The following is a 27,372-nucleotide window of genomic DNA, read 5'->3' as shown; positions in this document are numbered from 1 at the left end:
ATAACTGTATATTGGGCTGCCTAACTTTTTCTACTGCATTAAAAAATGAACTATAGTAGCCCAAGTGCAGTGTGAATGGAGCTTAAGGTTTTGGGGAATTTGATATCAGGAGTGCACCAAAGTGACACTTTTTGTACAAACGTCAACGTCAACAGTCAACACGGAAATTTCGAAGATAAGTGACAGATAAGACTCAAGAAGGGAAGCCCGCTACAAATTCCAGTGAAAAACGGTATTGACAATGTGATTTTCGAAAGTAGATTAAAAACTCGCTTTTAATCTGACGACTTCAATCAAATAACATACACATCTGGTTTATCAACATGTAATCATCTGCAAAAACAGGATACTCCAAACGTGCAACATGTTGGGCAAACGGCAAAAATTGAAATATGAAGCTGTGGAAAATGAAGAAGAAGAAACAACCGATTTCGAAGAAAAAAAACGCAGTTTATGTAATGCTGCTTGTTTTTGGTCCAGTTTATTTACAAGTATCTTGATAGGCACTTACTATGTACCATCCATATGTTTAACTTTTTATCAAAGATGGCTATTTCAGGTAATTTGAATTGTCCTCCAAATTATTTAATGTAATTGTAAAATTACAGACTTTTCACTTTCCTTTAACAACTGTCTTGATACACATGGTTGTTAAATTTCTTCTTGCAATGCTAGTTCGTGCCATTCTTGAGAAAAAACAAGGCAAACAAAGGATTCTTTTGGGATGGAAAGAGTACATCATAGCTGTTGCCCCAATGGGCACATTCAGCGGACTTGACATTGGCTTTTCCAACTGGGGATTAGAACTGATTAAAGTTTCATTGTAAGTCAACAACTGCACAAAAATAAACAGTTAGAAATAGATATTCACTCCTCCAAACTACCATACATGAAAGTAAATGTGTTAATTTTTAGATACACAATGACCAAATCTACTACCATTATATTTATATTAGGTTTCTCGATGCTGTTCAAGTTAGAAAAGAAGGTAAAATCATCATTAATAACTGTACAACATTGCAATATTACATTTTCAGTCTTGGAGCCTTGCACTCATTGTGCTAATGATCAGTACAGGATTAGTATTATTTACATACAAAGCAACACAATTTGATCTGTTAGGATTTTTATTGTTGTTATTTGCATCAATGTTTAGTGGGATAAGATGGACATGTGTCCAGTTGTTGCTTCAAAAGTCTAAAATGGGAATGCGAAATCCAGTTGACATGATTTACCATATGCAGCCTTGGATGATACTTTCAGTTCTGCCTTTTGCATTATGGATGGAGGGTATGTTAGCATTCCGATAAAAAACAGATTAACTACAAATTAGCATTGCAGGCCCAACAGTAATAAAAAACTGTCAATTATTTAGGTATTCCGAAGCAACAGTATTTTTCAACATAATGTCTAAAATTCTGTTAGGAGCTTTCATTGCATTTTTTATGGAAATGTGTGAAGTTCTAGTGGTAGGGTATACTTCAAGTTTAACCCTGTCCATTGCAGGGATAGTTAAGGTAAAAAAAAAACAACTTATTGTTGTGCAGCAGAGTGATATGATTTTTACGTAACAGGAAATGTTCGTGCTAGTCCTAGCTGTACAGTGGAACGGGGACACCTTGTCCCCGATAAACGTCGTCGGCTTGCTTATTTGCTTCTCTGGAATAACGTGTCACGTCCTGCACAAGTTAAAAAATTCGACCAAGCTGGTGGGAAGGACGTACGAAGTCCAAGCTGAACATCGCGAGTTGGGCGAGCATTTAATAATCAACGAAGAGAATCAGTACGACGGGTCAAGTGAAAACGATGAAAAAAATGACACGCAGGTCCTGTTTGATATTTTGCGCAGTCGTGACAGGTAGTCGTGCGACAAGGACCCAAGAGCATTCAACATGTGACTGAATTTATATGACTGTGTATAAGTAGGTACTTAACTTAGATTTAATGCGGCTAAAATTATATTTTTGTGGACCATTTGCAAAAGCATTTATTTTGCTGACCGGAATTTGAGAGTAATTTGTGAAAGCCTCATCACCAGAGGGCGCTGCGAAAACGTCAGTTGCCATCAAATTTTTCTAAGTTGCATCTGAAAATGATCGTTTATGCTGTTGAATAAATGCAGGTTAAAAAACCTTGAAGGATTCGAATGTTGAAAAACATACATATTCACATTCGCAATTCTCATGAAAGTAAAATTTTCCAGTTGCGACGCCGTTAAAAATCTTTGACAGTTTTATTACTAGGTGCGTTTAATTAAAATACTGGACCTCTGCATTAATTGTTCATTTACTAGAACACCAAATCGGCGTGACCTGTGCGGTTGCAATTAAAAACTCGAAAATGAAATGACCTTTTATTTGGGTCGTAGAATTTTAAGCAACTGTACAGGTCGCTGTTGCCATGTGATGAGGTCACAATGACCAACCATCGTATCACGTGACGATGTCACTATCTTTTTGAGGAAACATTCCAGTCCGAATTCACTTTGCATGCACTCGATATCAAAATTCATATTTTTATAAAGATATACAGAGTTACATAACACGAACCATTGATGATCTCCAGTCACGAGGCGAGGCTGTGGCCATCTCTTCACATATTTACGTTGTAAAAACATAACGGTTTTTGTGATATTGTTACATAATATTGTAACGTTAAAATAAACTGATGTATTTCTGTAGTGATTTGTTGTTTTGTTAATTACATCACACATTCTAAATAGTTACCATTTTTCGATTTTATTTAATTAAATATTAAGGCATATTATTTTAGCTAAAATCATCGACTTTATAGAATTTTGTTCATTTCAAATTGCTTTTGTCTCCAAACAAATTAATTGTATATAACTTGATGTAACACGATTTAAGTTAAAACAAAAAGAAAACCGTGCATAATGTAAATAAAACCTGTATTAATAAAGTGAAAATAAAATAATGAAACTCACACTGTCAATAACGTCTTTAAAGGTTCAAATAAATACTAACATAGCAAAAATACACTGAAACGTTCTAATCTCAAATAAGTTTCTTAACCGAGTTTTTTCATTTCGTGAGTAACGTTGGCATCCCTGAATATTTGTTAGGTATTTTCTTTTGCAGCTTGTTGGTAATTGCCAACTGCACCTTGTCCACTAAGCCGTCCAGTTCTTCATCGTTGTAAGTAAACATGAGAGTACAGTGTTTACTTTGAACCTTCTTTTGCTCAATATACTCAGCGGCGTGGTCCAAACAATATACGGCGTCTTCTTGAGATTCCGTCACCTGAAATTATCGTTTGGAGTGATGCCATTTTTATCACATTATTGAATTAGTACCATGGAAACAAAGAGATTCATTCTGCAGATTTCACACTCGTACTCTCCGTCTTCGTTCTGAAGCTTTTTCTTTTTTCTGACTCTGGGTTCTTCCGGCAGCGGCAGCTTCTCCGTCGCGGAGACCCCCAAATTTCTGATCCTCTCCCTCGCCGACTTTTCTTTATCACAGAGTTCCTCCACCGCCGGTATGATCTGCCTTAAAACTTCTACGTTCGATCTAGAATCATTGAGTATGCACAACAGAAGCCTGTCAAACGAAAACATCGACGGTTCGCAGCTGTTGCGCAACTCGTCGAAAACAACTTTGCCCGTTTCTAGCCAATACGGCGGCGCAAAATAAACACTTTCCGAAACGACGTATCCAGTACTTAAACTGGACGTGAAAGCCTTGGGAAAAACTACGATGAACTGTCCCGGTTCTTGCACGATTCTGCACAACGACACCCCGTGTTCGACCAGCAGGTTCGGCGGTACCATCACCGTATCCGACGGCAACCACAAACCTTTGTTTCTGCAGTAGTTGGGTACCAATGTTTTTAGAGCCGCTCGGAAGGCGGCGCTGGTCGAGTCCGGTATCCCGTACCAGATTTTATTTCCTCCGGTGTGCAAATACTCGATCCAAGGCAAACTGTGCGGGTCGCGGTACCAACAGCACGAACTGAACACCATCCCGACGTGCAAGGTTGGTACTGTCACACCTGCAAACAAGTCGAGACGTGTACAGGATATCGAGAAGTTTTGTTTTAAATTTACCCATCACGGGTCCCATGGATCTCAATACTGATCCGCTGTTGTTGGTTAAAACTTTGAGATTCCACGCGTGTCTTGCGAAAGGGCTGTTTTTGGAGACGGCGAAACCGTAACCCCAATTTCCCGAATCTATGGAACCGGAGTGGACGCAGATGTGGTTTTGCTTCAACGTAACGTGCTTCCAGAATTCTTGTTCGACCTAAAAATGTTTGGTTTTACTTCTTTTACCATTCCAATATGTATGTCAATCATTTTAGTAGCGGTGTAGTTAATGTATAAAGTAGTTAATCCTCGCTACGCTCGTCGTGCCCTAAACCCTCCCGTTCGACAATAGACTGTGCAACTCGTATAACAATATGTATACTATTTACATCACATAACTATTAAATCTGAACTTGTTTCGAAACTTTGCAATTCCATTTATGTAATTTAAACTCTCTTCCACATTTCCGTTTACTTGGCCACGAAAACGAAACATTTTACTTTACCTCTTCTGCTAACGGCTCCGAGTTCTTGAACCACATACTCATCGTATTTCTCGCAATTCTGTAAAAAGCGTTCAACGCCATGCTACGCCCCTTCACGATACACTCCTCCGCCTCGTCGTCAGATTCCGACTCCACGTCGTTCGTATCGCTGTCGTCGATGTTTTGTTGGGCTTTCAAAAGAGATTTCGACTCACGCTTGGCCCATTCGGTTTCCACCTCGTCAAATAATTTTTCTCTTTCAGCTGAAAATCAACACTTTGCCGCCAACCATTCATTATCAAAAAATCTGTATTTCTCTCACCTGGAGACAACGTGTCGTACGGTAATAAATATTTACAATAGATATCGTCCAATTTTGTAACCCTGTCTTGAGCCAATTTGGGTATCTTCATGGCGTCCGACACTTTAGGCCACTTCTTCTTCTCGATAACCTCCTTCAATCCACCCAACGACTGCACCGTTTGATACAAACGCGGAAGGTCGATTTCCATCCCCCCGATCTGCAACAAGTCAAAAATATAATACGCTGTACGCACAAAACACTCATGGTGGTACCAACCCATGGCGGGTGCGTCAAACTGATATTCTGCGTCGACAAATACTTTTTGATGGCCATCAGTTCCTTAAAGTTGGGCCCCCACCGATGCAACATCTTGTGGACGTACTGATTGTAGGCGGTGAACCGCATGTCATCCGTCACCTTGCACTCGGGCTTGAACGTAGATGGCGGCACTATCCGACATATACCGAACTGCTCAGCTTTGGACCGTATCTTCTCCATGTACTCCAGCGGATCTTGGAACTCTCTCTCCGATGGGTGAAAAGTTGGTGCTTCGATTAACTGCCCGCAAGTCCCACCGACCGGAAACTCCGGAAGCTTGACCGGTAATACTTCCGACGCTCGCAGTTTCGGCTTGGAACTAGGCCTTTTGTACAGTTTGGCACTGGACGAGGAACTGGCGCTAGGCGAGCTCGGTACCTTGTACTTTAACTCCTCGGATGCATCCGAACCCTTGTCCAAAGTCCTGGGACTTTGCTTCTGGGAATGTTTCAGACTGGTTATTTTTTGCGAGATTGGTGGAACCATCGATGTGGACGAAATTGGTTTCTTCTCCACTTTCAGACAGGGAACTATCACTCCGGGTCTGGACTTGACGATCACCGACGACTTCTGGGGCTGATGCGGAGTGTAAAACGCAATCTCCGGGTCGACTTGCATGCTTTCTTCAGACGTTTCTTCTGCTGCCGTAGATTCTTTAGTGGATTTGACCGAATCTTGTCTCAAAAGTGGCGGCTTCCGGAATTGACATGGAGTCACTATCACTTAAAAAGTAATCAAACATCCTACATCGCTACACAGATCGATTAATTTAAAAATAAACCCTTTTTCAAAAATCGATGTACCCAGCCCCATGCATTACTAATTGCAGCATCGAGCCTTCCTTGAAGGCTGAGTAGCTGAGAATTGGTACCAAGGAACCCTAAGACATACGTCTTCTTGTTCATAGCCCTTCTTTGGTAATTTTTTTTATAGCACCGTATATTAACAAATTTCTATTGACATATGGATTATGTAACAAAGACTCTAGAGCTGTATACACAATACACACCTGTTTTTGGCAATTCTTCGTATTTCGAGGACTCGTCTTCGGATCTGGAAGTCGCAGTGCTGGATGGTCTCCTTGTGGGTCTCCTGAATGGCGTCTTCATCACGTCCTCCTCTTCACCGAACGCATACACGCTGCTCTCATTGCTTGCCGAAAAGGCGTTTACATTGCGCGCAAGTCCCGCTTTATCTTTATTGCGAAATATCAATTTTCTGTCTATTGTGGGCTTGCTGAGGGCGATGTGCTTGTTCAAGACTCCCGTCTCGCTCGAGACGGCTTTCGGCGAAATTTCTTTCTTCTCCATGTCACTGTCTTGTTTTTCTATGGTGGTGATGAGCAGAGTCTTCAGTTTTTCGGTGTCGATGGACGTGGCAACGCTGTGCGACGTTTCGGTTGGTATTTTTTCGCCAAACTTGAGCATCGCGTCGTTTTCACTTTTCACGCTGTTTCCCGCCATTGCCGAATCTTTCAACCATTTTTCGATTTGTTCGGTTGACATGTTCACTTTGCCCTTGCCGAATCTCCGACCGATGTCTTTGCACGACAAGTCCAAGGAGGTGGACGCATGGGTGCAATTATTCTCTGGAAGCTTCGGCGTTTTCGCAGGTTTGTTACTTTCCGTTTTCATCTTGAATCCGTGGAAGTAGCTGTCTTCCTCGTCCGACGAAGAGAACATCGGAAGATAATTCTGAGGGCGCTTCGCACACTCCCGTTTCGGCTTCGTGAAACTTTCTTTCTCGTTACTTTCGACGACCTTTTCTTTACTATCCTTGCTCCCGCTTTTGCTCGCTTTCGATTCCGGCTCCACTTTTACTTTCTTTTCGGAGTTAATTTCCTCTTTCACGGCGACCACGTTTTCCTTGGACTCGACGTTCTTATTCTGCGTCAACTTGCTCAGCGGTTCCTCGTCCGAATCGCTGAAGCTTTGTTCTCCCTTCTGCTGGCTCCTCGTCTTGGTGAACTTCTTGTTCTTGCTGACCATTTTGACCAGTTGGATGTTGACCTCAGAAGTGGTAGAATGGTCCGACTCGCTGGAGCTGCACTCCTTGTAGCTTCTTGCGGTCGTTCTGAGCGATTTTTTAATAGATTTTGGCGAATCTTCAAAGTCGCTCCCGTAACATTTTGACACTTTGCTTCGAGTGATTTGTTTTTTTCTCGGTATTCTGATGTCCGCACGAAAGGATTCGTCCGAATCGTCACTTTCTTCTACGTGTCTGATGTTTTGTGACGAATTCCTTGTTTGTCTCTTTGTTACTTCCGCTTCAACAGGTTTGCTTTTCTCTTCCACTTTCTTCCCTCTCAACGGATTATCGGACATGTCCGATTCGAAGCTCGTGTCACTATCACGTACCTCGCTGCATTTCTTCTTCACTTCAGTCTCTTTGATGTCCGCTTTCGCGGCTTTTTTAATCTCCGCTCCTTCGATAGGATTTACGTGCGCCTTCAGCTCCACTTCTTTTGTTTTTTCCGCCGGAGACGTAACAACCTTGTCCAGCACTTTATCCTGATTTGACGACCTAGTTTTTCTGTCACACGTTGCTACCTCTTCTTTGACGTTCTCCGGTTTCACTTTTTCTGCAGTCTTCTTTTGTTTTCCCTCCTCACTAACAACTTCTTTCTTTCCTTGATCTTCACCACTCTCTTTAGATTTTTCAATCTCTTCGGTCTTTTTAGCGTCAGGATTTTCATTTTTCTTCTGAACGATGGTTTTTTTCTTGTCACTCGATCGGAGAACTTTACTTTCGCTGACCTCTTGTTCCTTTTCTTTAGGTTTGGATGATTTCTTTGTGTCGCTACTGAGTTCACTTTCTGAAGTTTTAGTCGACCTCGCTTTTGCTTTCAATTCATTTTCTCTTTGTTCCGTTTTCTTCACGTTAGGCAATTCCGGAAAGCTGTCGATGGAAACGTTGTCGTCGTCGATTCTGCTTTCATTTACTAATTTGTGACTTAAAATTTCCATGTAGATGGCAGCAGCTTCTTTAGTTTTGCGAGTGGGTCTCTGAGAAGTTCTCAGCTCAACATTTTCTTTTTGTTCCACAACTTTCGCTTCTAGTTTTTTATCTGCCACTTCTCCAGCTTTTACCGGCTCCTTCTTATGAACAGGTTCTTTTTTCCCAGCACTGTCCACCAATTTGGAACCACTTTTCTTCACAACTGCTGACGGTTTTTTCTTATTTGCGTTGTCTTTTTTAGCAATTTCATTTGCTTGCTTTGGCAAATCTTTCGTCTTTTTTACATTCTCCGTAGATTTACCCGCAACTTTCTTTTCTACGAACTTCGACTCTTTCTTTGTACTCTCTTTTCCTTCATCCTTCTTCACATTTTCTTTCACTACCAACTTTGACTCTTTCTTTGTACTCTCTTTTCCTTCATCCTTCTTCACACTTTCCTTGACTTCTTTCTTCACCGGTTCTGTTACTTTTACAGGTTTCTTTGTTGCAGCTTCTTTTTTACTCACTTCTTTATCATTATTTCCCTTCTTGTGTTTCATTAGCATCTTCTGCTTTGTCTCTGGCAACAATTTGGTTTTTTGGGCAGTATGTGACCTCAGAGTTCTTGGTTTCACGGTAGTTTTTGGTGTACTCATTAACATGCGTTGCTTGATTTGTTGCCTTCGCGACGCAATCTTGTTATTCATAAACTTATTCGAACGCGTGATCCTGTAGCTGAAAACAAAACCCCTTTAACAAACACAACAAACAAAATAATTTCCTAAATACTTTATTTCCGTTGGTTTTTTAGGCGCCAGTGCCGATTTTTTTGCGATTTTCGGCAACACCGCTTTTGGAACTTCCTTCACTTCAGTCGAAGTCTTCGAAAGCGGTTTGTCATCATCAGACGAATATTCAGAACTGTCACTGTCCTTATTACTTTCAACTTTCTTCGCACTACTCTTGCCCAATTTTTTAACTGCCGGCAAGGGCCTCTTTTTCACATTTCTGAACTGCAATTCCTTCTGTACAAATCTCCCCCTGAAACTTCTCAAACACATCTTCTGCTTAATCTGTGGCCTTAGAGCCGCCTTCACGGACCGAGTCGTAATTTTCTCAGGTTTGACAGGTTCGTTTACCTTCGTTTTCTGAATGGTTGCGCTCTTTTTGGTGACAGTTTCAGTTTTTGTAATTGAATTTGACCTCACCAAAGTCTTACTTGAAACTTTCTCTGACAACTTGCTTATAGTAACAGCTCGAATCTTCGCCATTCTCTGCTCTTGATACTTTCTGCGAAGAGCTTGCAGCGCTAAAGCGTGCCGTCGTTTCTTATCCATCTGTCTACTAATTACGATAGGGTCTGCTCGTTTTCGCACACCGAAAGCTATAAAGGGCCGTTCCGAGGAGCCCGATCCCGTTTTGGTTATGGCTGAAGTGTCAAGGGGGCCGTTCTTGGGCGATTCGCTTTTTATCTCGTGCACTTGACCATTCGTGTCGACTATAGATGCTGTGTTGAAAAAATTCAAACTTGGGGGAAGAATTGGTGTACCGCGGAAACACAGAAACGTTAAAAAGTCTTCAGTGTTTGGTCTCTTTATGGGGAGAAGTTCTACTGGTTCAGGTAACACGTCTATTTCTTGCTTCTCTATTTCTTTAACTGGTGTTATTACAGGACTATTTACGTTCGAACCTTGCGCAAATTTACGCTGTGCGTGGACTTTTGTCCTTAAAAACAGAAAAATCCGCCCGTTAACACAAATATTGTGAAATCAGAGCAACATGTACTAACCTTTTCGGACTATCATCTAATAAAGGAGACGAACACTCTTCTCTGCGTTTTCTCTTCATCTCGCTTCTGTTTATTACCATTTTATTGTTGACTACCGTTGGCTAGGTTTTCTTAAAAACCTAGTACACAAAGAAGTTCATCAACAGTCAACACAGTATCCTCAACATAACCTAACTCTAATATCACTTTCTTATTTACATTCTCCTTTAAAATTTTAAAATAAACTATATATAATATACACAACGTCATTATTTACTCTACATTGTGATTAACAAATCGTCAACAAATTATTAATTTGTTAAGACTTCACCAGAATATAAATTGTTTACGACGGGTAAAATGGTGGCTGCACTTACGCTTACGCGTTTTTTATTCTTGTTGTGTTGGTGTACCTGGGAAATTTGCTTTCAAAAATGACCGGTATCGATACTTGAATCAATAATGAAATTAAATTAAAAAAATGACGAATCAAGAAGAAATCTATTGAAACAACTGGACATTGTAAAATTGTTGCAGAGTACAGAGAATGGGAGAAAAACTATCAAGCACTGCAACTGTACTTACAGCTCGTTGCAAAAAAACGGGAATTGAAAATGTTCCTAATGTAAATTTGGTTTTTCCATTTGTTAAATAATTGTCTACTTTACGATGCCTATCAAATAATTTTTAAAAATGTTGAATTTTGACTATAATTCTAACCTATCTCTCATAAGAAGGTTTGACACTATGAAAGATTGTAAAAATGTGTCAATTTTATTCTGACAGTTTCCGTTTTTTTTGCAACCAACTGTAACAAAGTTTTGTTGCAAAGAAGCATTTAAGGTCTATTCGTCCAATGATCCCACGTTTTTATATCTTCATACAGTGCTTCTCCAAGATTTTGACTGTTGGGTGATAACTGTCTGGCCGCCATCAGTTTATAATCCTTCTTTATATATCCCAACTCCACTCCTTTTGCGATTAATTGTTTACAAACTTTCATCTGCCTTTTTGTGGGAAGTCGTGATCCTCTGAACAATCCAATAAAGGTGATTCCTAAACTTTTATCGTTGTAACCGTAGGTATGAGCTCCTTGGCCTTTCCAGCCTCGTCCTTCGTAAACATTTCCATCACCTCCGATGAGAAAATTGTATCCGATGTCCCACCAACCGCTAGACTTCATGTGATATGTTTGAATAAGTTGTGTGCTAAAAACGCACTGTGAACGTGAAGAACAACGCTCTGTTGCTGTATGGTGGATTATGACGTATGGTACAGGGAGTTGTAAAGGAGTTGCAGTTTCCTGAGGGGGCTGAGCAAGCCATTCGTTACGTGTGATCAGCGTGAAATCGTCCGAAAGTGATAAATTGCTGGAATCTAAAAATTTTATTTGTTATCTGAATTTGTTTTATAAGTAAAGAGACGACAAATAAAAAAAAAGCACCTGTAGACGTTGAAATCACAGAAATGGTATCTTCATTGTTTTGGTCAGTAGTAACTTCCTTTCGAGTTGCCTCGATTTTTATTGAGGTTTCATTGCTTTCAACGAGATAAAGTATTCTTGCAGCGACGACAATAATTATCACAGTACAGAAAAGTACACACAGGACTATGATATTTTTTTGAAGAAAATTTAGTGCTCTGCGCAGTCCTAAAATATAGTAAAAAATAGAGAATTGAATTTTGTATTTTTAACGTTGTGCTTATAAATCTTATTTCTAAAATATCTACCTTTTACCTTTTAAATTCTTTTTCAAACTTGTGGATGCGGCATATCGGTCACTTTCCGAAGATTCAACTGCAGTTTTTGCCATAACTAACACCAACTATGTAGTTTTAAAGCAAATGCAGCAATCCTAGCGTGCTCCAGGCTTCACTGAATTTAGATAAAAAATTATACACTTCGGAAACCGCTCTTGGGAATTACTTGAATATGTTATATTTTGAATTCTGATTAATTTGTTGACGCTAATGCTAAAGTTTATCGTTATTATTTATGATTGTAATGAATTATTTAGAAGAGTAAGCGGATGCTTGCACACAACCACAATCTTTTTTGTTGATAATACGAAAAATGGAAGGTTGAGGTGAAATATAAATTAAAGTACAGTTGCGGCCAAATAAAACTGGGCAGCCATTTTTTCTATTATAAATCGGAATTAAATATTAAATCACCTGAAAAATCATCTCCTAGGAGATAACATAAAAAAACTATTTTTCAAATTGACATCATCCGTCACTGTTATGTTGTGCCACAGGTATGGGTATCTGGTTGCCAGAGAAACTTTCATTTTAAAAGCCTGAATTACCAAAATTTATAAAGATGACATAAAATGTCAATTTAGTGGTCGCTTTTATTTGGACGCAACTGTACATACCTAGTTTTAAAACAAAGTGATAAGATTCTATTCTAAGTTTACTGTAGATTTTGAAACGATGATATGATCTTGACAAAACACTACAAACGAAATTACTATTCGGCGTGGAGATGAGTTGAGTTGGAATGATTGGGATATGGATTTTCCCGATGCTGGTACGCAGAGAAGGGGGGGGGGGCACTTCACTGATCGTAAGTGAAGTGAATGTTATGTTCGGAATGGGACACTTTAGTAATGACGTTGAATACCGCCTTGGAAGTTTGTTCCAGGATAGCCTGGATTTTGGACCTCTGCATGGAGAACAGGTTGAAAAGGGCCTTGGTCACAAAAGCGATCCTCCGGATCAGTCTCGATGTCAGCCGCTTCGGCGAGCTCTGAGGGGGGATTGACGATTTTGACCGGGAGGACGTGGATTTTGTCGGTCACTTCGGTCTGCTTGAATTTGGGGCACGAACGGGACCATGCCGGGTGAGTACCCTAGCAGAAGGTGCAAGAGGGCTCCTTAGAGGAGCACTTGTTGGGGGGTAGGGGGTGACTTAAAGGGCAATTGGGGCAGATGAGTTTGTTGGTGCATTCGGCTAACCCATCGCTGAATTGGAAGCACTTGAAGCACTGCAAGGGGGTTGGGGTCGGAGGGTTAAAGCTTCGTAAAAGGGAAGAATTATATAAAGAAGCTGTTTCCGTACATATACCAGGTGACTACCTATATTGTGACTAATTTTGTTAGGTTGGTGATACTTTTCAAAATTGCTTTGGCAAAGCTGATGTTTGATGACATGACATGATGTTGAGGACATATTTATTACAATGGTCTGTTTCCGAAGCGGTTTGAAAATGGTTATTGGGAACATTCACGATAACCGGTATATCATCAGTTGCTTGTTTTGAATCCAGAAGAAGAAGTGGAATGTCGTGTTTTGTCAAAGCGTTGTGGAAGAGTGGTTGAATGTTTTTTTTTAAACATGTACTGACTGTGTAGCTATAGGGAAGTCTACTGGATCTGCTATAATAGCTAGTGGCTACACAAAGCTACCAAATTCTTTAACTAAATCCACACATTTCTGTGCGTCATTTAGAAAAATACTTGTTTCAACAACTCCTATCTCATAATTTTTTCCAAGGAATCCAATTTTCCCATTGGTAGAACAACTATTTAAGTAATACTAATAATAACGATACGCAAAATATTACTGTCTTCTGTGATGAGGGTTGGATTCACCTTCCTATAATAGTTTCGTTAACTCTTAAAATTACAGAAGTTAGTCAGCATAGGTACAGGATGGTCCATCGTAGAGAATATTTGCGATAAAATCCTTTTTTAATTGTCAAAAAAAAAATTGAAATTTAGAAGGTATAATCTTAAATTTCTGATGTACGAAATGGCCGAAATTTTTTTTATAAAATAAAACAAATGTGAAATTTGACTTTGATAGCGTTTCATTTACAAAGTAATAAAGCAATCCGGATTTTTTTTACAATCTCACCTACAGGACAACGTCGATTTTGATTATACTAAAGTTGGCATTTAAATTAGAATAATAACTGAATAAATCGACATTTAACATCTACGAATAAAGTAGCAGCATTTTTATGGTGGTATTTTAAAATGACGGAAATCATCAAACGGTGGTCAAGTTTTATTTACAAGGGTCGTGGGCACCTTACAAATCCAGGACCGTATCGCCAGTTATGATTTATAGCTGATTGTTTGCGGTAAGCTACCATTGTCAATCAAGAATTACGACCCATCGAGGGTCGTCCTAATAAATTACTCACATTTTGGTAGGTACCAAAAATCATTAAGTCAATTAATTTTAAATCAATGACTCCTTCATAATTTTCAATATGAGTGGTATTTTTAATACAGCGAGTTAATAAAAAAATTAAGCAACTTTATTTTTTTCATTTTTTGCCGTCCTGGTGCCGTTTGCTCCGTCTGTTTGAAAAAATAAAAAATTCATGTTGTAATACTTTCAGTGCAGATTATTGACCGCCAAATTCAAATTTCTAAGATGATTAGAAATATGGCTTATTTAGAACATTCTATACGATGGACCACCCCACAATGTTACTGAGGTGTCATTAAATCCAATTAATATTGGTCTTTGGCTTGTAATGCCCTTGATGTAAATTATTTGCACAATTTTCTCTAAAGAAACTATTAATGCTCAAAGATACCAAAGAATTCTTCTTGAGCCATTTATAAATCAACTGGATGATGTGGAACTACGAAACGGCTATTTCTAAAAAAAAATCAGCTACTTCTCACAAGCCACGAACGACAATTCATTATTTTGAGAAGTTCTCCCTACGGCGATTGATGAGTGTAGCATTGCAGACAACATCACCTGACGTGTCTCTTCTTTGTTTCTTTTGATTCCCCTATGTATAAAATCTAGTGCCAAGACATCCGATTAATAATTTGCAAGACCTATAAGAAGCAATTGAAGATGTCATAGCAAATGTGAGAGTTGAATTGTTTTGAATAATTTGAATGGAAGAATTCAGTGTTGTTTGCTGGACATCATTTCAAACAGTTTTTCCAATCAATTACTTTGATATGTTTGTTAAAATATCTAGTTTATTCTTCTAAGCGCGTACTCCTATGTCTATTGTCAAACACATCACAATAATCAATATTTGCATTGTCAACATATGAAAAAACCTCACAACCTTTTACAATGACTCAATCAAGAATTGACGACGACAATGTTTCCATTGACAGTTTTGAGAAATAACCTAACGTGTTGAAGATACAACAGATATAATAATTGATAGAAAAGGATACTGAGAATTATGTAATGAAACATTATTTTATTATTCATTCTAATAAAAGAACGCTCGATTTTTCTATTTGAAAAATAATTTCAATTCATTTGTCATTGCAATTATACCTCTTATTATGCAACTATTCAAGGTCCCTTCACCTAATAATCCCACGTGTTCATATCTTGATGCAGCGGTCACTCTTGAACTCCTAGCAGCTCATGGTCCTCCCAGCTCCACACTTTTTGCAATTAATTTACAACCTCTCGTCAGTCCTTTTGTGGCAACTTTCAAAGTAGAGAAAATTCCATCGAATATGATTCCTAAACTTTTGTAACCGTAAGTATGAGCTCCTCGACTTTCCAGCCTCGTCCTTCGTAAACATTCCGATATCCCACCATTTACTTATTACTCTTCACGTGAAGTACACTGCGCTTGTGAAAAACATTCTTCTCTGTTTGGCATCATATAACGTATGGAACAAGAATTTGTAAAAAGTTCGTAGTTTGCACAGGGGGTTGAGCAAAACAATTCGTCACGTGTGACTAGCTGGACTCTAAAAATGTTATACTGCCGAAAACATTTTAAATTTACAAAAAGACTACTACAATCCTTTTAACACACGAGACAAATTATGATTTTTTTTTCCAAGTTGTGTCATTTTTATAAAGATATCACCGTTTTTTTTCCAAGTTGTGTCATTTTTTACAAAGATATCACCGTTTTCATGGAATACAGTAAATTATCACAGTAGATTTTTTTAAGAAAAAAAATTTTTTGTAATAAGTCAACACTAGAAATAATCTAGCGTTGTTGCATTGCTTTTGCTGATTTTTACCCATGAGCAAGGTTCTAGGCCAACTACTCTCCATACATCAATTTGAGGATACCATCATAACCTTCGAAAACTCTGTAGATACAGTAAAAATTATTTGGTAACACTGCATACCTGCATGATACAAAACTTATTTTAAATTCTTATCTATCAGTATAATAAAATATCTAATGACTTATTAATATCTAATTTGATTAAAAAACAATAACTTCTTTATTGGCGGTGCAGAAAATATTTCTGGTACCACTTAACACATACTTGAAGAATAAAAACTGGTGGGATTAGATCCACGGTAATGCTGTTTACAGTGATCAGTTGATCACCCAAAAGACTTGCTTTTGAAGGTTTTTATTAATATCTTAAACTGTTGCGTACAAAATTAACATCAGTCTTATTCTTACTCTTATCAAGCGAAAATTATATACAACAAATTACGCGTCTCGTAGAATCACAGTAGGACACTTAGGTACATATTTACATTTTAACACATTCTCTCTGTTGGTAGAACGTCAACTACATAATTAAAAATCAGTCACGTATCCATAAACACTCCAGATAGCTGTAATTATTTTTAGAATAATTTACTGGCTCGATGACGGAAAACGAAAAATAAAATTCATCCAATTTGTACTGTAAATCACTGAACAATTCCGTTACAGTGTAGGTACATTCCATCGTTCTAAATTATTCGTTTTAACAAAAACCCTATTCACGGTGCTTTCGACCAATGATCCCACGTCTTGATGTCTTCATACAGAGCTGCCCCGGGACTCTGCGTGGTTTGCAATTGCCTCGCTGCCAACAACTTGTAGTCCTTCTTGATGTACCCCAGTTCCACCCCTTTGGCGATTAACTGCTTGCAAGCAGCGATCTGCCTCTGAGGAGGCTTGAAACTGTTGAAGGTACCAATGAAGGCGATTCCGATGCTCCTGGAGTTGTACCCGTAGGTGTGGGCGCCTTCGGATTTCCAACCTCGACCTTCGTAGGCCTCTCCGTCGCCCCCTACGAGGAAGTTGTAACCGATGTCCCACCAGTTCCTGCTTTCGATGTGGAACGTCTGGATGAATCGCACGTGGAAGACGCATTGAGCCTGCGAAGAACAGTTTTCTGTGGCGGTGTGCAGGATTATTACGTATGGTACTGGCACTGGTAATGGGTTGGCTGGTTCGACAGGAGGTTGAGCAAGCCATTCGAGACGCGAAACCAATTTCAGTTTGCCAGGAAGTGTTAAATTCGCGGTCGGATCTGGAAATGTTTCACATCATTACACAAAAATGAACTGACCGCTGTTTATTGCGAAAGATTTGGTTATTAATAAGTCTGGTGGCGAGTGATTTAGCAATTCTAAGATATACGAAGCAGGAAAAGATAATGAGAAAATTTTAGTAATTTTGGGGCGTATCCTGTAACTGCTCCGCTAAATTTTAAAGGGCGTTAAATTCAGTTGTCATTGCAATGACCAATCAGGGCATGAACATTTTAAATTTTAAACGACGCTAAAATTTTAACGCCCCTTTAAAAATTACAGAATACGCCCCATTGAAGACTAAAATGAGAATCACTAAAACCATTCTACCTATAATTTTTTTCGAACAGAAAACATTGTCACTAATGTATTCAGTAAACGTTGCTATTTTCATATTTCAAATGAAATATATGATATATCTAAAAATATATCTAAAACTTTTCTTTAATTGGTAAACACATTTTTTCACAGATTCTTAACCAACCAGTAAGTGGAACTAGTAGGTTAAGAAGAAATTAGATCTTGAATTTTTTTCTTAAAGACGCTTTTGCATTTTTGGTATACGAATACATAGAAAAACCAACACAACAAATATTCTGCTTTTAAACAAATAAAACGAAAACATTTGAAAACCAGTCATTTGCAAAATATTGTTTTTGTAATTTGCCTCCATTTTGATTCTCTAATAGGCATATTAACGAACGTGACGTCATCATCTGCGATGTCATTATAGCCATTAATTCACGGAGCATTTACGAAAACTTTTTGGGTTGGTAAAGGTTCTTGTGGAATTATCTAGTCATGCATGTCAGTTTAAATTAGAAAATGTGTCAAGAACAGGAAGAGTCCAGTGGAAAAATGTGACCATATTTTTAGCAATTTCACGTATTTCAAGGGGCGTACATGCAAGATTATCTTGATTATCTTCCATATTCGTATTTTGTGACAGAATTTGGATAAAACAAAAGGTGACTAGATCAAATTTGTACTTTTAAAATTAAGAAAGACATTACTAACCGCCACAAAAATCCCTAAATCGACTAAAGTAAACAGTTTTGTTTAAAAACTGCTTAAAAAGGGCTAATTACAAAAATTTGTATAAAAAACTCGTTTCATAAGACCTTGAAGCACTCATTCTTTAAAATAACTCGTAGCTACGCCACTCGTTTTTTAAATTTGCATTTTTGCTTCAAGCCTGGTCTTATGAAACTTGTTTTTTAATATACTATTACTTTCAACAATAAAACATTAGTGGAAACATTTTTCTGTCACGAGATAATATTGGTTTGTCATGGAAATACATTTTTTCATAAAGATAAGCTGCACTTTTTACTGCATATTTGTTTATTGTTTTGTTAAGTATTAAATTTAGGGATTGTGGCAGTAAAGTTGTTTTAATTTGCTGTGAACATATTTGGAGCAATAATGATTGTCTGATAAGTTTCAAAAATTGGTGTTATATTTGCATGTTAGAATATCTACTCTTTACATTGTGATACAATGATTTTGTCTTTTTCTATGAGCCAAAGCAGAAGATGTGATGCGTATCCTCGAGGTCAAAACGTTCTTTACGATTACGATGCATTTGTAAAATAGATGTCAACAAATTTAACAAAAATCACCTTCATTGTTTTCGTAATTGACAATTTACTCGTAGACGTGTAAGCAGGTCATTGATTCGTTTTTTTCTGAAACTCTATTGATAATTTTTTATCTGAGTAATATTGAACAAGTGTAGTGAACTAGTAAATCTATGGCTGTCGTAAGTACATACAAGTTTTCCACAAAACCGCACCTTATCACTGTTGTGGTGTTTTACGACTAATAAAATTTTAGTTCTGCGTATAATAACGCTGAAACTATTTTGGGAATAGCTCAGAATGGTGTAGTTGCATATTCAGTGCAAATTTATTGTGCAGAATGCAAATATCAGAGGCAAAGTAGCTGAAATTTCTATAGAAAATACAACACGTCCAAGGTTGAGCTATTGTTAAAAGGAAGGACGTATTACGTGTGGCGCAAGATAGAATAATAACAAATAATATTTCAAAATAAATCATTGTCTCAACTGTTATTGAACGTTTTACAAAGTAAAGTCTAATGATGTTTGCGGTTGATATATTTTTTTGTAATTTGGCAGATATATTTTGTATAATTGTTAGTAGACATTATTTTATTAATTATCAGAGTCGGAGAAAATAGAAGCAAGACATTTTATTGTTGGGAAAAAGGAAAACTTCCTGAAGGATTTAAAATGAAACATCAAACTGGTCTAAATAACCCAACCATTGAAGGGGTTTCCTAAAATTTTCAAATTTTGAAAAAGGTCATGTACACAGTTCTGGTTATAAATTGTTCAATTAATCAGAACAAAATACTATACAGGGTGTCTTGAAATTATCGTATTCCGAGTTCGGGGCTTAGTAGGGGACATCCTGTTGACCAAGTAAAAATGTTAAAAAAAAAATTCTGCCACTTTAAAAAAAATATCAAAGTTGCCAATATTTGTTCAGAAGTACCTGATTCATATTCTAGCTATGTTTTTATTTTTTCAAGATAAAGCTATTTTTTCAAGAAATGTCCATTTATATTTTAATATTTTACATAATCATCACCATATTTCAAAATGAATGTCAACCATTTATATTTTTTATTTGAAGAAAACTTGATGAAAAGTTTGAATTTTCAGACCAATATATCTTTGTAAAGAAATAGGTAAGTATTTTTTATTTTATTTTTTCGAGATTCCTGAGATTTTTCCCTACAAGACCCCCGACTTGGAATACGTTAATTTTGCGACGCCCTGTATATTTTATTTATCTGAAAGTTTTATCAAAACGTTTCTCTCGAAAACATTTATAGATACATACATCTAAAAAATGTGATATATTGTCAATGGGTAATAAGGAAACAGACTGATTTACCAGTTGGTGACCATGAAAGCTTGCGTCTGAATTTTTTAATAAATTATCATATCACTTTTTAACATCCTCACTTTTCTCCTTGGAATTCCCCCGCCATACATATGAACAAGAGCTAAGTTAAGTACAGGTACTTACATTAACGTTAATTAGAACCATTTAATGAAGTTCTGTAAAACATACAGAGATTAATTATATATTTTTTTTTGAATTGAATTAATGAACAAGTAAATAATTACCAATTATTGTCGTTGACAATGATCAAACAAGATATAAAATAATGGGTACTAAAGTCCATTCACGTTGGATTTTCCTCTCAAGATCAAATAATTTAATTTTTTGGCTCTGTAATTATGTTTTGTAAATAGTGACGCAGCTAACCAACATAATGTGATTTAGCAATGCTCAATCCCACCTGTACGGTGTTTATCTGCATGTCACTATTTACAAAACATAATTACAGAGCCAAAAAATTAAATTATTTGACCTTTTGAGGAAAATCCAACGTGAATGGACTTTAGACAGTTGTTCTTTGAGAAAAACAACACAAATAAAAGTACATTTTTATTTCACTTTTTCTTCAAATGGTGGATTAAATTAGCTAATGTATTATTTTTTACTTTAATAGTTAAAAATTATTTCACCAAACATCTTAAAACGATTATTTTCTGTTATTATTGTTTTTTTTTTTTAATTCACTAAATCACACCCAGAATTTTTTAGAGCTGTGACTTTGGAAAGCCCATTGAACAGGTTTAATATTTCCATTGTTTGATGACCCACCTGCACTGCAAGGTCAGTCAAAATCCGGACAGAGTGATTGCAGGTAGCGAATTAATTGTGTACTATACAAATAATTTTTTGTGCAACCGTACGTGAAACGAGCACTTCGCATACCTAAAACAGGCTAAAACGTTGCTTTTAACGAGGGCCGTTAAAGTAAACGTTATTATAATATTTGACACAAATCAAAGTTTCTATGTAAGACTGGTGTTTAGATTTTTCGGGTATGAAATTCGAAACAGGAGAATTAATAACACGTACTTTTTAACTCTGGAGTTGGACATGTAAGCCAAATTTATATGTATTTATTGACCGTGAAGTAAATTTTGCTTGTTCGTTTTATAATACATAATTACAAATTTTCGGTTTCACAAAAAATGTTGTGTACAGCTTGGCCGCGAAATCATTTAACATCCCTGAGATTGACAGCCCGGCCGCAAGCACCTCGGCGACAATTTTTCTCTCAGATGATTTCGCGGCCTTGATATTTCGAGCGATCAAATTAATTTGTAATCGAGTTATCCATGAATCCAAAATCGTATTTCGTTTCTTGAACAAAAGTTTAAAACACAAGTTAGATCTAGGCATATCAATCAAAAAGACATACGGATTCAAATCCATCGATGACTCGATTAATTAATTTGATCGCTCGATACAAATAACATAACTATTAAAGGAATATATGCATAAAAGTTTGCGGTTAGGAAAAGATTATGCAAACAAGTTGAGTAAACAAGAACTAAGACAAAGTTGAGTGCATTAACGTCACAAGTAGAAAGTAAACAAGTTACGTGTTTGACAAAAAAATGTAACAGATGAGCTAGTTTAATGTTATAAGTTATTTATTACCTATTGGTGAGGCTATCGGCGTGTTCTTATCTTGCTCCTCTCGATCCGCCTTCGAAACTGCATCATCTTCAGTGGTGACCGGATTGTGCCTTAATAATAGAACTATCATTAAAATTGCTAAAGAGACCATTAAAACAGCAAGAAGACTGACTAGAATGACCATGTTTTGATGAGAAAACTTCTGCAGCCGTCGAAATCCTGTAATTAAGGAAATACAAACTTCAGGTGAAATTTTGTCAAGTAATAATTGTTCTTGGCTGATTGCTGACTTGGCTACATATGACAACATATTTATTATTTCGATTGTATCTTTTTCAAGGAGTATTGACAGGGAGATTTATACGATATTATAAAAAAATCCATAACTGCTAATTTCATTCAAGGCCAGAGCGCCTTATTCAGATATATTTAGCAAGATGCGTTATTACAAAAAAAAATGTTTTTCCATTTCATTTACAATGAATATATTTTATAAATTGGGCGTAGCAACAAAACAATTTTAAATAACTCAGTTTCCTGTGACCTTTACTATCTAGTCCTGCTTGTTTGGTGTCTCAGTTTGTTGCGGTTCTGAGAAGCATTAAATTTTCCACTAATAGGTACAAGATGACGGTTGACCGGAATTACAGTTTTTTGAAAAAGGTTTGTATGTGCTGGGTTAAATTTTTAGTAATTCTTAGCTTGCGTAAAAATGCCGCTGTGAACAGGATTTTATGGACGTAAAGTATTTATGGAATTATGCAACTTGCAATCAAGAAATATGAACATTACCGAATGTCAAGCATAAATTAAGTGGTAATTGCACTCTATATTTCTGATGGAAAATTAATGACACGATTCCTAACAAATAAAAAATTATTGTTTACGTCATGGAAACCATTGATTTTTACTCAATGCAGGTGCTACATATTATGTTAATGGTAAGGAAGAAAAGCTGTCGTGTTTCATTTAATATGTACCTAAATAAATTGCAATAATTTAAATTGTTGATGGCTTTTATTATTCATTTCATAGACAATCATTTATAACTAAAAACTTAAAAGCTTTAGTAGGTTTATTTCTTGTACACCCTCTTTAAGTCTTTACCACAAGCTTATCACATAATGTGCTATCACAACTTTTTGAAGCTACAGTTCAAGGATAGTCCTGTTGTTTACAACTGGTAGGTAATATTTTATTTTCAGTTTCAATTTCGTCCATGTAGAATATTCAAGCAGAAATAAATTGAAGATCAAAATAAAACTTTTAAAATATTTTGTTAGAGTTTGGGAATTTGCGCGAAAAATTATATCTAATTAAATTAGTCAGCTGATAAAGTGTTGATAAAGTAGTCCATTTGGATAAAGAATGTTTTAAATAAATAATTAGGCACTTATTTGTCTGTGATCTCATCTTTACCATTATTCTTTTGTTTACATCCACACACATTAAGACTTCTTAATCCTGTGGAATTTTGTTGCATGTTCTGTGGTGAGAGGTCAAAATTTCAATGACGTTAAAAGTTTTAAACCACAAGGGAAATGCAGCAACATTAATCGGAGTTAACACTACATAAATAAATAATGTCAATAATTTTTCGGCGAAAATTAATTCCTTATCAGTTTCACAGGGTGTTTCGTAAAAAATTAAGCAAACTCTCCTCTTGTGTACCTACTACATAATTTAAACAATGTAGTAATAGCGTAGTCGTGTCAATCTGACATGCACGCGGGATATTTTGGTAGACAATTTCCTGTAAGAAAATTCAAAAACTCACAGAAAAACAAATTTATGAACATCAAAATGCATAATTTAATACATTTTTCTCTAATCATATAGTTTCATTTTTCTCTTTTAAAAAAACAGCTCCAATCAGATGGCCGCCAAATTTGAATTTCAGCTAATGGCAAGGACTTAATTAGCACAAGTACAATATTTGATAATTGGACTACTGCATTAATTACTACTACATATTTGCTATTTGCAAATTTACCGCTGTCATTTTCTTGTCACCGACTAAATTCTAATTTTTTGAACGAAACAGTTTATAAAAGAGGACCACATTTTCCTTTTGCACTTTTTAAATATTGTAATCGATTTTGTATTATGTAATTCTTTTTTGCATCTACCATCTGATTTCTGTAATTTGCTTCAGTACACTCTGTCCTTCCTAAAAAAAGATGCTAAACTTTGTCCACTCATAGATTGCTTGACATAAATGTTACTAAAAATGTTCACTCTACGCTACAACAAATAGATCCGGCGCGAAATTTAAAAAAATGGAAAGAGCAGGTTTATACGTGATGTTTTATTATTATTCTGCATGTTTGCACTTAGGAAAGACGAAAGACGAAAGAAAACTTCAGTACAGTAGGAGTAATATATTAGGTTTTATTAATACAGGGTATTTCACGAGTAATAATGTGCCCGATGGAATAAAAAATGCAACCTACAATACATTTTCGAATTTCCGAAAAAGCTGGCTACTGAAATTAAAATATCCAGCTTTTTTCGGAAATGGATAAACACAAGCAAGAGATTATTTAATGTGTATTCCTATTTAATGCATGAACAAAAATTACCTCTGTATCATTTTCGATGTTTATAATTAGATTCTTGAGGCACGCACTCACTTCAAAAATTAAAAAAATCAACAAAAAATCGCAACGGAACAAATCAAAACAGCAACACGATCAAAACTAATAACTTTTAAAACCAGAGAATCGCAAAACAAAGCTCTAAAGACGAAAAATCGCAAATCTAAATGCTTAAACCACTTTGACAGAACTGACAATTTCAAATTTGAAATGTCATATAATTTATTTTTCGCGTGGGTTTCATAACAACCAATGAGAATCAGTGGCGCGAATGCTTCAAGATAATACCAACACAATCTATGATACTTTCTTAATATTTTAATGTTATGGTTTAGGGATTTTGTTATCTAAGGATATTTAAAAAAATGCATTCTATCAGTGGACGTAGAAATATTAGAAATTGTAATAAAATATGTAATTAAAAAATATATTGGAGATCTTAAAGGGATTGACATATTTGAACTTGCCGAAGCATATTTAAAGATGTAATGTTATATTGAATAAAATTGGAGCTGCTTGATTTTCAGTAGAAAAATATATTCAAAAGTAAACAATTTTGTTTTGAAGAAAATTTTTTTAGTACTTTATAATCTATAGAAACAATGGAAGATCAGCAAGAGATTAATTTTTATTACCTCTCATAATACAGGGTGATTTACGAGGAATAATGAGCCCGACGGAATAGAAAATGCAACCCGCAATTCATCAGGAGAAAAACCCGGACATTTACCGCTTCGATGTCCGGCTTTTTGTTGCAATGTATTGTGGGTTGCATTTTCTATTCCGTCGGGCTCATTATTCCTCGTAAATCACCCTGTATATTTACTTCGCTAAAACAACGAATTAATAAAACGGAAAAATCAGGATAATGTTTCACTTAATATGTAGAAAACAATTCTAATTCTATAGATTCAAACGCTTTTTATTTATAAAGTGATTATTATTTTAATTATTGCTTTTTTCAATATTAAATTATGACATCTTTAAATCATTTTTAGACAGTCAAATCTCACCAAAATAATTCTGTGGTCTTCGGAATCCTTTCAGCATTAAAAACTATATTTTACGTCGAAATTTGCGTAATGCTGAAGTGCAAATTTCACACTTTTTACGTCACCAAATTTCTAAATTTTAAATTAGTAAAATGAAATTGCAGACCAAGTGATAAAAATGTATTTTTACTTTTGTAAGATAACATTTTCTTGGCACAAGACATGCAAAAATATTATTTGCGAAATATTGTTTATTTTAAAGATCACATGTCAAGCTAATCTGCAGATATTTTTAATTCATCGAATGGTCGTATCAAAATAATTTATGGTTTTTTGGATAAAAAAATTAATGCAAATAATACTAGAGAAAGGACAACAATGAATCACCTATCGGTTATTGACACCCGAGATAATGTCATTTTCTTATTATAATTACTAACACACTCGAATAAATTATTTTGCAATTTTAAACGAGAGAGACTATTTGTTGCTTTCTTGAGCTACTCTGTTTTCAACTTTTGTTGAATGTCAACAAACCTAATCCGAAAATAATTACTGCACCGTCCTTGTGACAAGCACATTCTTGTTTAAATCCAGTCTAATTAATAATAAAGAATGATAAGAGACATTTCAAATGAATCAAAATTAATTGTTCCGAGAACGGTGAAGCAATTTACAAAATTATTATTCGTGCAGCATTTTGTCAGTGTAAACAAAGATACAAACGATAATTGTCTCACTTAATTATGTTATTGTCGTAACAACTCATTAAAACTGTAACAATCGCATTAGTAACACCGAACATGTTCCACTTGAACAAACCGGAACGTCTATTAACGTCAGGCTCCCGGAACCCCGATCCTCACCTTTGACAATTCCGGAACTGCTCTCCTGCGGCTCCGGTTTACTCGTCCCATTGGCTTTGGCCGCTGGAAAATCCGTGTCAAAAGTCGGGTTATCGAGCCCGCTCTCCGGAATGGTGGCCGCATCTATCACTATTTCACTATCAGCCTTATCTTGAAGGGTTTTGCCGTTGGCGTACAAGAACTGCTTAATAGTCACTGGTCCTTGGTAAAACGTTTTGTTCCCGAAATGGATGTCACTAGAGTTCATCACCGAAACGTTTCCGAACGATGGTAATTCCGGTGTGTTGTCATCGCGCAAGACGACGGTTCCGTCGTAGGACTGGTCTTCTTCCGAAGAAGTGGTGCTGACGGTGTCCTCGCCATCACTGTTCAAAGAGGGCTTCGACAGTGCGCCTTCCGGTACCATTACGGTAGCGCATTCAAATCACCGATGCCTGGGCACCCGCGGACATAGATGGACGTAGAGGACGCACTCATGTGGTGGTAACACGACACTGTTGAGGACTGAACTGCGGCTGTGCAACTCAACTTTCTTTAGCACGTCGTGCATATTATCGAAATAATCAGTGGCGTAGGTTAAAGTTCAACTGCGCTACAAACAATTTTGCAATGCATCTACCTGGCAAAAAAATGCGTCTTCGGATAACTGATCGAACTAGAGTCGCGACACCCAATCAAAATATGTAATTACGATTTGCATCCTGAATGCAGTTTGTTAAAACTGATAATGACGGCGGGCTTTGTTGTTAGCGTGAGCATAATCAGTCAACCGCAAGGCTGATTGCTTTATTTATTATCAGCAAATATTGATTGTTGTTTCTATATTGACAAGTGACGTTTATGGCTTTGTACCTAGTACATATAATAAAAATGTCAGTTGCGTTTTGATCGAGATTGAAAATTTTCTGATTTCATTAATCGGTTATTAAAATATCTTTTTTTTGACCTTTTAAAAAAATAAGTGTTTGCGCGCACCACTGATTTGAACTAACATATGATGATAATTTGTTCATAACAAACCTGTCTGACTGGTTTAATATCTTATTCGTTCACATGGAAAAAGATTTTTTTTTCCAGTTCTTGTAAATTTTATTGGGGAATAATTTAGTACCTACCGTCGTTTTACTATTAAATAAAATCGATTTTAATTCATTGTCACTTAATTTTCTTTGTCTACCAGGTGAGGGACAAATTTGGTTTGTCAAATGAAAAATAGAACCCGTCAAATCTATTAAGAAGGTGTTGTACTTGGTTATACTAAAATGTTGTGAAACCAATTTGTGTAATAAGATATGATCCTTCT

General features: G+C 36.4%; 4 protein-coding genes and 1 long non-coding RNA gene across 6 annotated transcripts; 1 reads left to right on the top strand and 4 right to left on the bottom strand.

Annotated features, from left to right (window-relative positions):
- The first annotated feature begins 50 nt into the window (after positions 1–50).
- On the top strand, positions 51–2,943 carry LOC138135234 (solute carrier family 35 member C2). The gene is made up of 6 exons (XM_069057468.1): positions 51–559; positions 609–823; positions 916–988; positions 1,038–1,290; positions 1,342–1,517; positions 1,575–2,943. Exons 1-6 carry the CDS (start codon positions 365–367, stop codon positions 1,860–1,862), a joined length of 1,200 nt encoding a protein of 399 aa, XP_068913569.1. The 5' UTR covers positions 51–364; the 3' UTR covers positions 1,863–2,943.
- A 3-nt stretch (positions 2,944–2,946) lies between these two features.
- Jarid2 (Jumonji, AT rich interactive domain 2) lies at positions 2,947–10,253 on the bottom strand. 2 transcript variants are annotated; one of them, XM_069039785.1, is made up of 9 exons: positions 9,879–10,253; positions 8,879–9,814; positions 6,162–8,824; positions 5,111–5,874; positions 4,853–5,051; positions 4,552–4,793; positions 4,067–4,262; positions 3,314–4,011; positions 2,947–3,260 (listed from the first exon to the last, which is right to left on the bottom strand). In XM_069039785.1, exons 1-9 carry the CDS (start codon positions 9,956–9,958, stop codon positions 3,042–3,044), a joined length of 5,997 nt encoding a protein of 1,998 aa, XP_068895886.1. In that variant the 5' UTR covers positions 9,959–10,253; the 3' UTR covers positions 2,947–3,041. The 2 variants fall into 2 exon arrangements, with proteins under 2 accessions (XP_068895886.1, XP_068902544.1); XM_069046443.1 differs by having other exon boundaries at positions 5,111–5,868.
- A 442-nt stretch (positions 10,254–10,695) lies between these two features.
- Positions 10,696–11,671, bottom strand: LOC138141280 (peptidoglycan-recognition protein LE-like). Its single transcript, XM_069061981.1, has 2 exons — positions 11,596–11,671; positions 10,696–11,234 (listed from the first exon to the last, which is right to left on the bottom strand). Exons 1-2 carry the CDS (start codon positions 11,669–11,671, stop codon positions 10,696–10,698), a joined length of 615 nt encoding a protein of 204 aa, XP_068918082.1.
- A 4,497-nt stretch (positions 11,672–16,168) lies between these two features.
- LOC138124998 (peptidoglycan-recognition protein LC-like) lies at positions 16,169–27,185 on the bottom strand. Its single transcript, XM_069040201.1, has 3 exons — positions 26,070–27,185; positions 21,636–21,833; positions 16,169–17,081 (listed from the first exon to the last, which is right to left on the bottom strand). Exons 1-3 carry the CDS (start codon positions 26,473–26,475, stop codon positions 16,546–16,548), a joined length of 1,140 nt encoding a protein of 379 aa, XP_068896302.1. The 5' UTR covers positions 26,476–27,185; the 3' UTR covers positions 16,169–16,545.
- Positions 22,652–26,063, bottom strand: LOC138125020 (uncharacterized). The gene is made up of 2 exons (XR_011157322.1): positions 25,944–26,063; positions 22,652–24,246 (listed from the first exon to the last, which is right to left on the bottom strand). It is a non-coding gene; the product is annotated as an uncharacterized lncRNA (long non-coding RNA).
- Positions 27,186–27,372: the final 187 nt, after the last annotated feature.

Source organism: Tenebrio molitor, chromosome 1, assembly GCF_963966145.1.
Source record: "Tenebrio molitor chromosome 1, icTenMoli1.1, whole genome shotgun sequence".
Classification (NCBI taxonomy): domain Eukaryota; kingdom Metazoa; phylum Arthropoda; class Insecta; order Coleoptera; family Tenebrionidae; genus Tenebrio; species Tenebrio molitor.
Note: the sequence above shows the minus strand (reverse complement) of the source record. Positions and strands in the feature narration are given on the sequence as shown.

Excerpts from the sequence above, each read along its gene's own strand:
- LOC138124998 (XM_069040201.1), bottom strand. The coding sequence starts at position 26,475 with ATGGTACCGGAAGGCGCACTGTCGAAGCCCTCTTTGAACAGTGATGGC. Across the intron at positions 21,834-26,069 it reads CAGTTCCGGAATTGTCAAAG|GATTTCGACGGCTGCAGAAG; the intron begins GTGAGGATCGGG and ends CCTTAATTACAG. Across the intron at positions 17,082-21,635 it reads GCCGATAGCCTCACCAATAG|ATCCGACCGCGAATTTAACA; the intron begins GTAATAAATAAC and ends AAACATTTCCAG.
- LOC138135234 (XM_069057468.1), top strand. The coding sequence starts at position 365 with ATGTTGGGCAAACGGCAAAAATTGAAATATGAAGCTGTGGAAAATGAA. Across the intron at positions 824-915 it reads GAACTGATTAAAGTTTCATT|ATACACAATGACCAAATCTA; the intron begins GTAAGTCAACAA and ends GTTAATTTTTAG. Across the intron at positions 1,518-1,574 it reads CCATTGCAGGGATAGTTAAG|GAAATGTTCGTGCTAGTCCT; the intron begins GTAAAAAAAAAA and ends TTTACGTAACAG.
- LOC138141280 (XM_069061981.1), bottom strand. The coding sequence starts at position 11,671 with ATGGCAAAAACTGCAGTTGAATCTTCGGAAAGTGACCGATATGCCGCA. Across the intron at positions 11,235-11,595 it reads TTTGAAAAAGAATTTAAAAG|ATTCCAGCAATTTATCACTT; the intron begins GTAAAAGGTAGA and ends TAAAATTTTTAG.
- Jarid2 (XM_069039785.1), bottom strand. The coding sequence starts at position 9,958 with ATGGTAATAAACAGAAGCGAGATGAAGAGAAAACGCAGAGAAGAGTGT. Across the intron at positions 8,825-8,878 it reads AAAAAACCAACGGAAATAAA|CTACAGGATCACGCGTTCGA; the intron begins GTATTTAGGAAA and ends TTTTGTTTTCAG. Across the intron at positions 4,794-4,852 it reads GTACGACACGTTGTCTCCAG|CTGAAAGAGAAAAATTATTT; the intron begins GTGAGAGAAATA and ends GTTGATTTTCAG.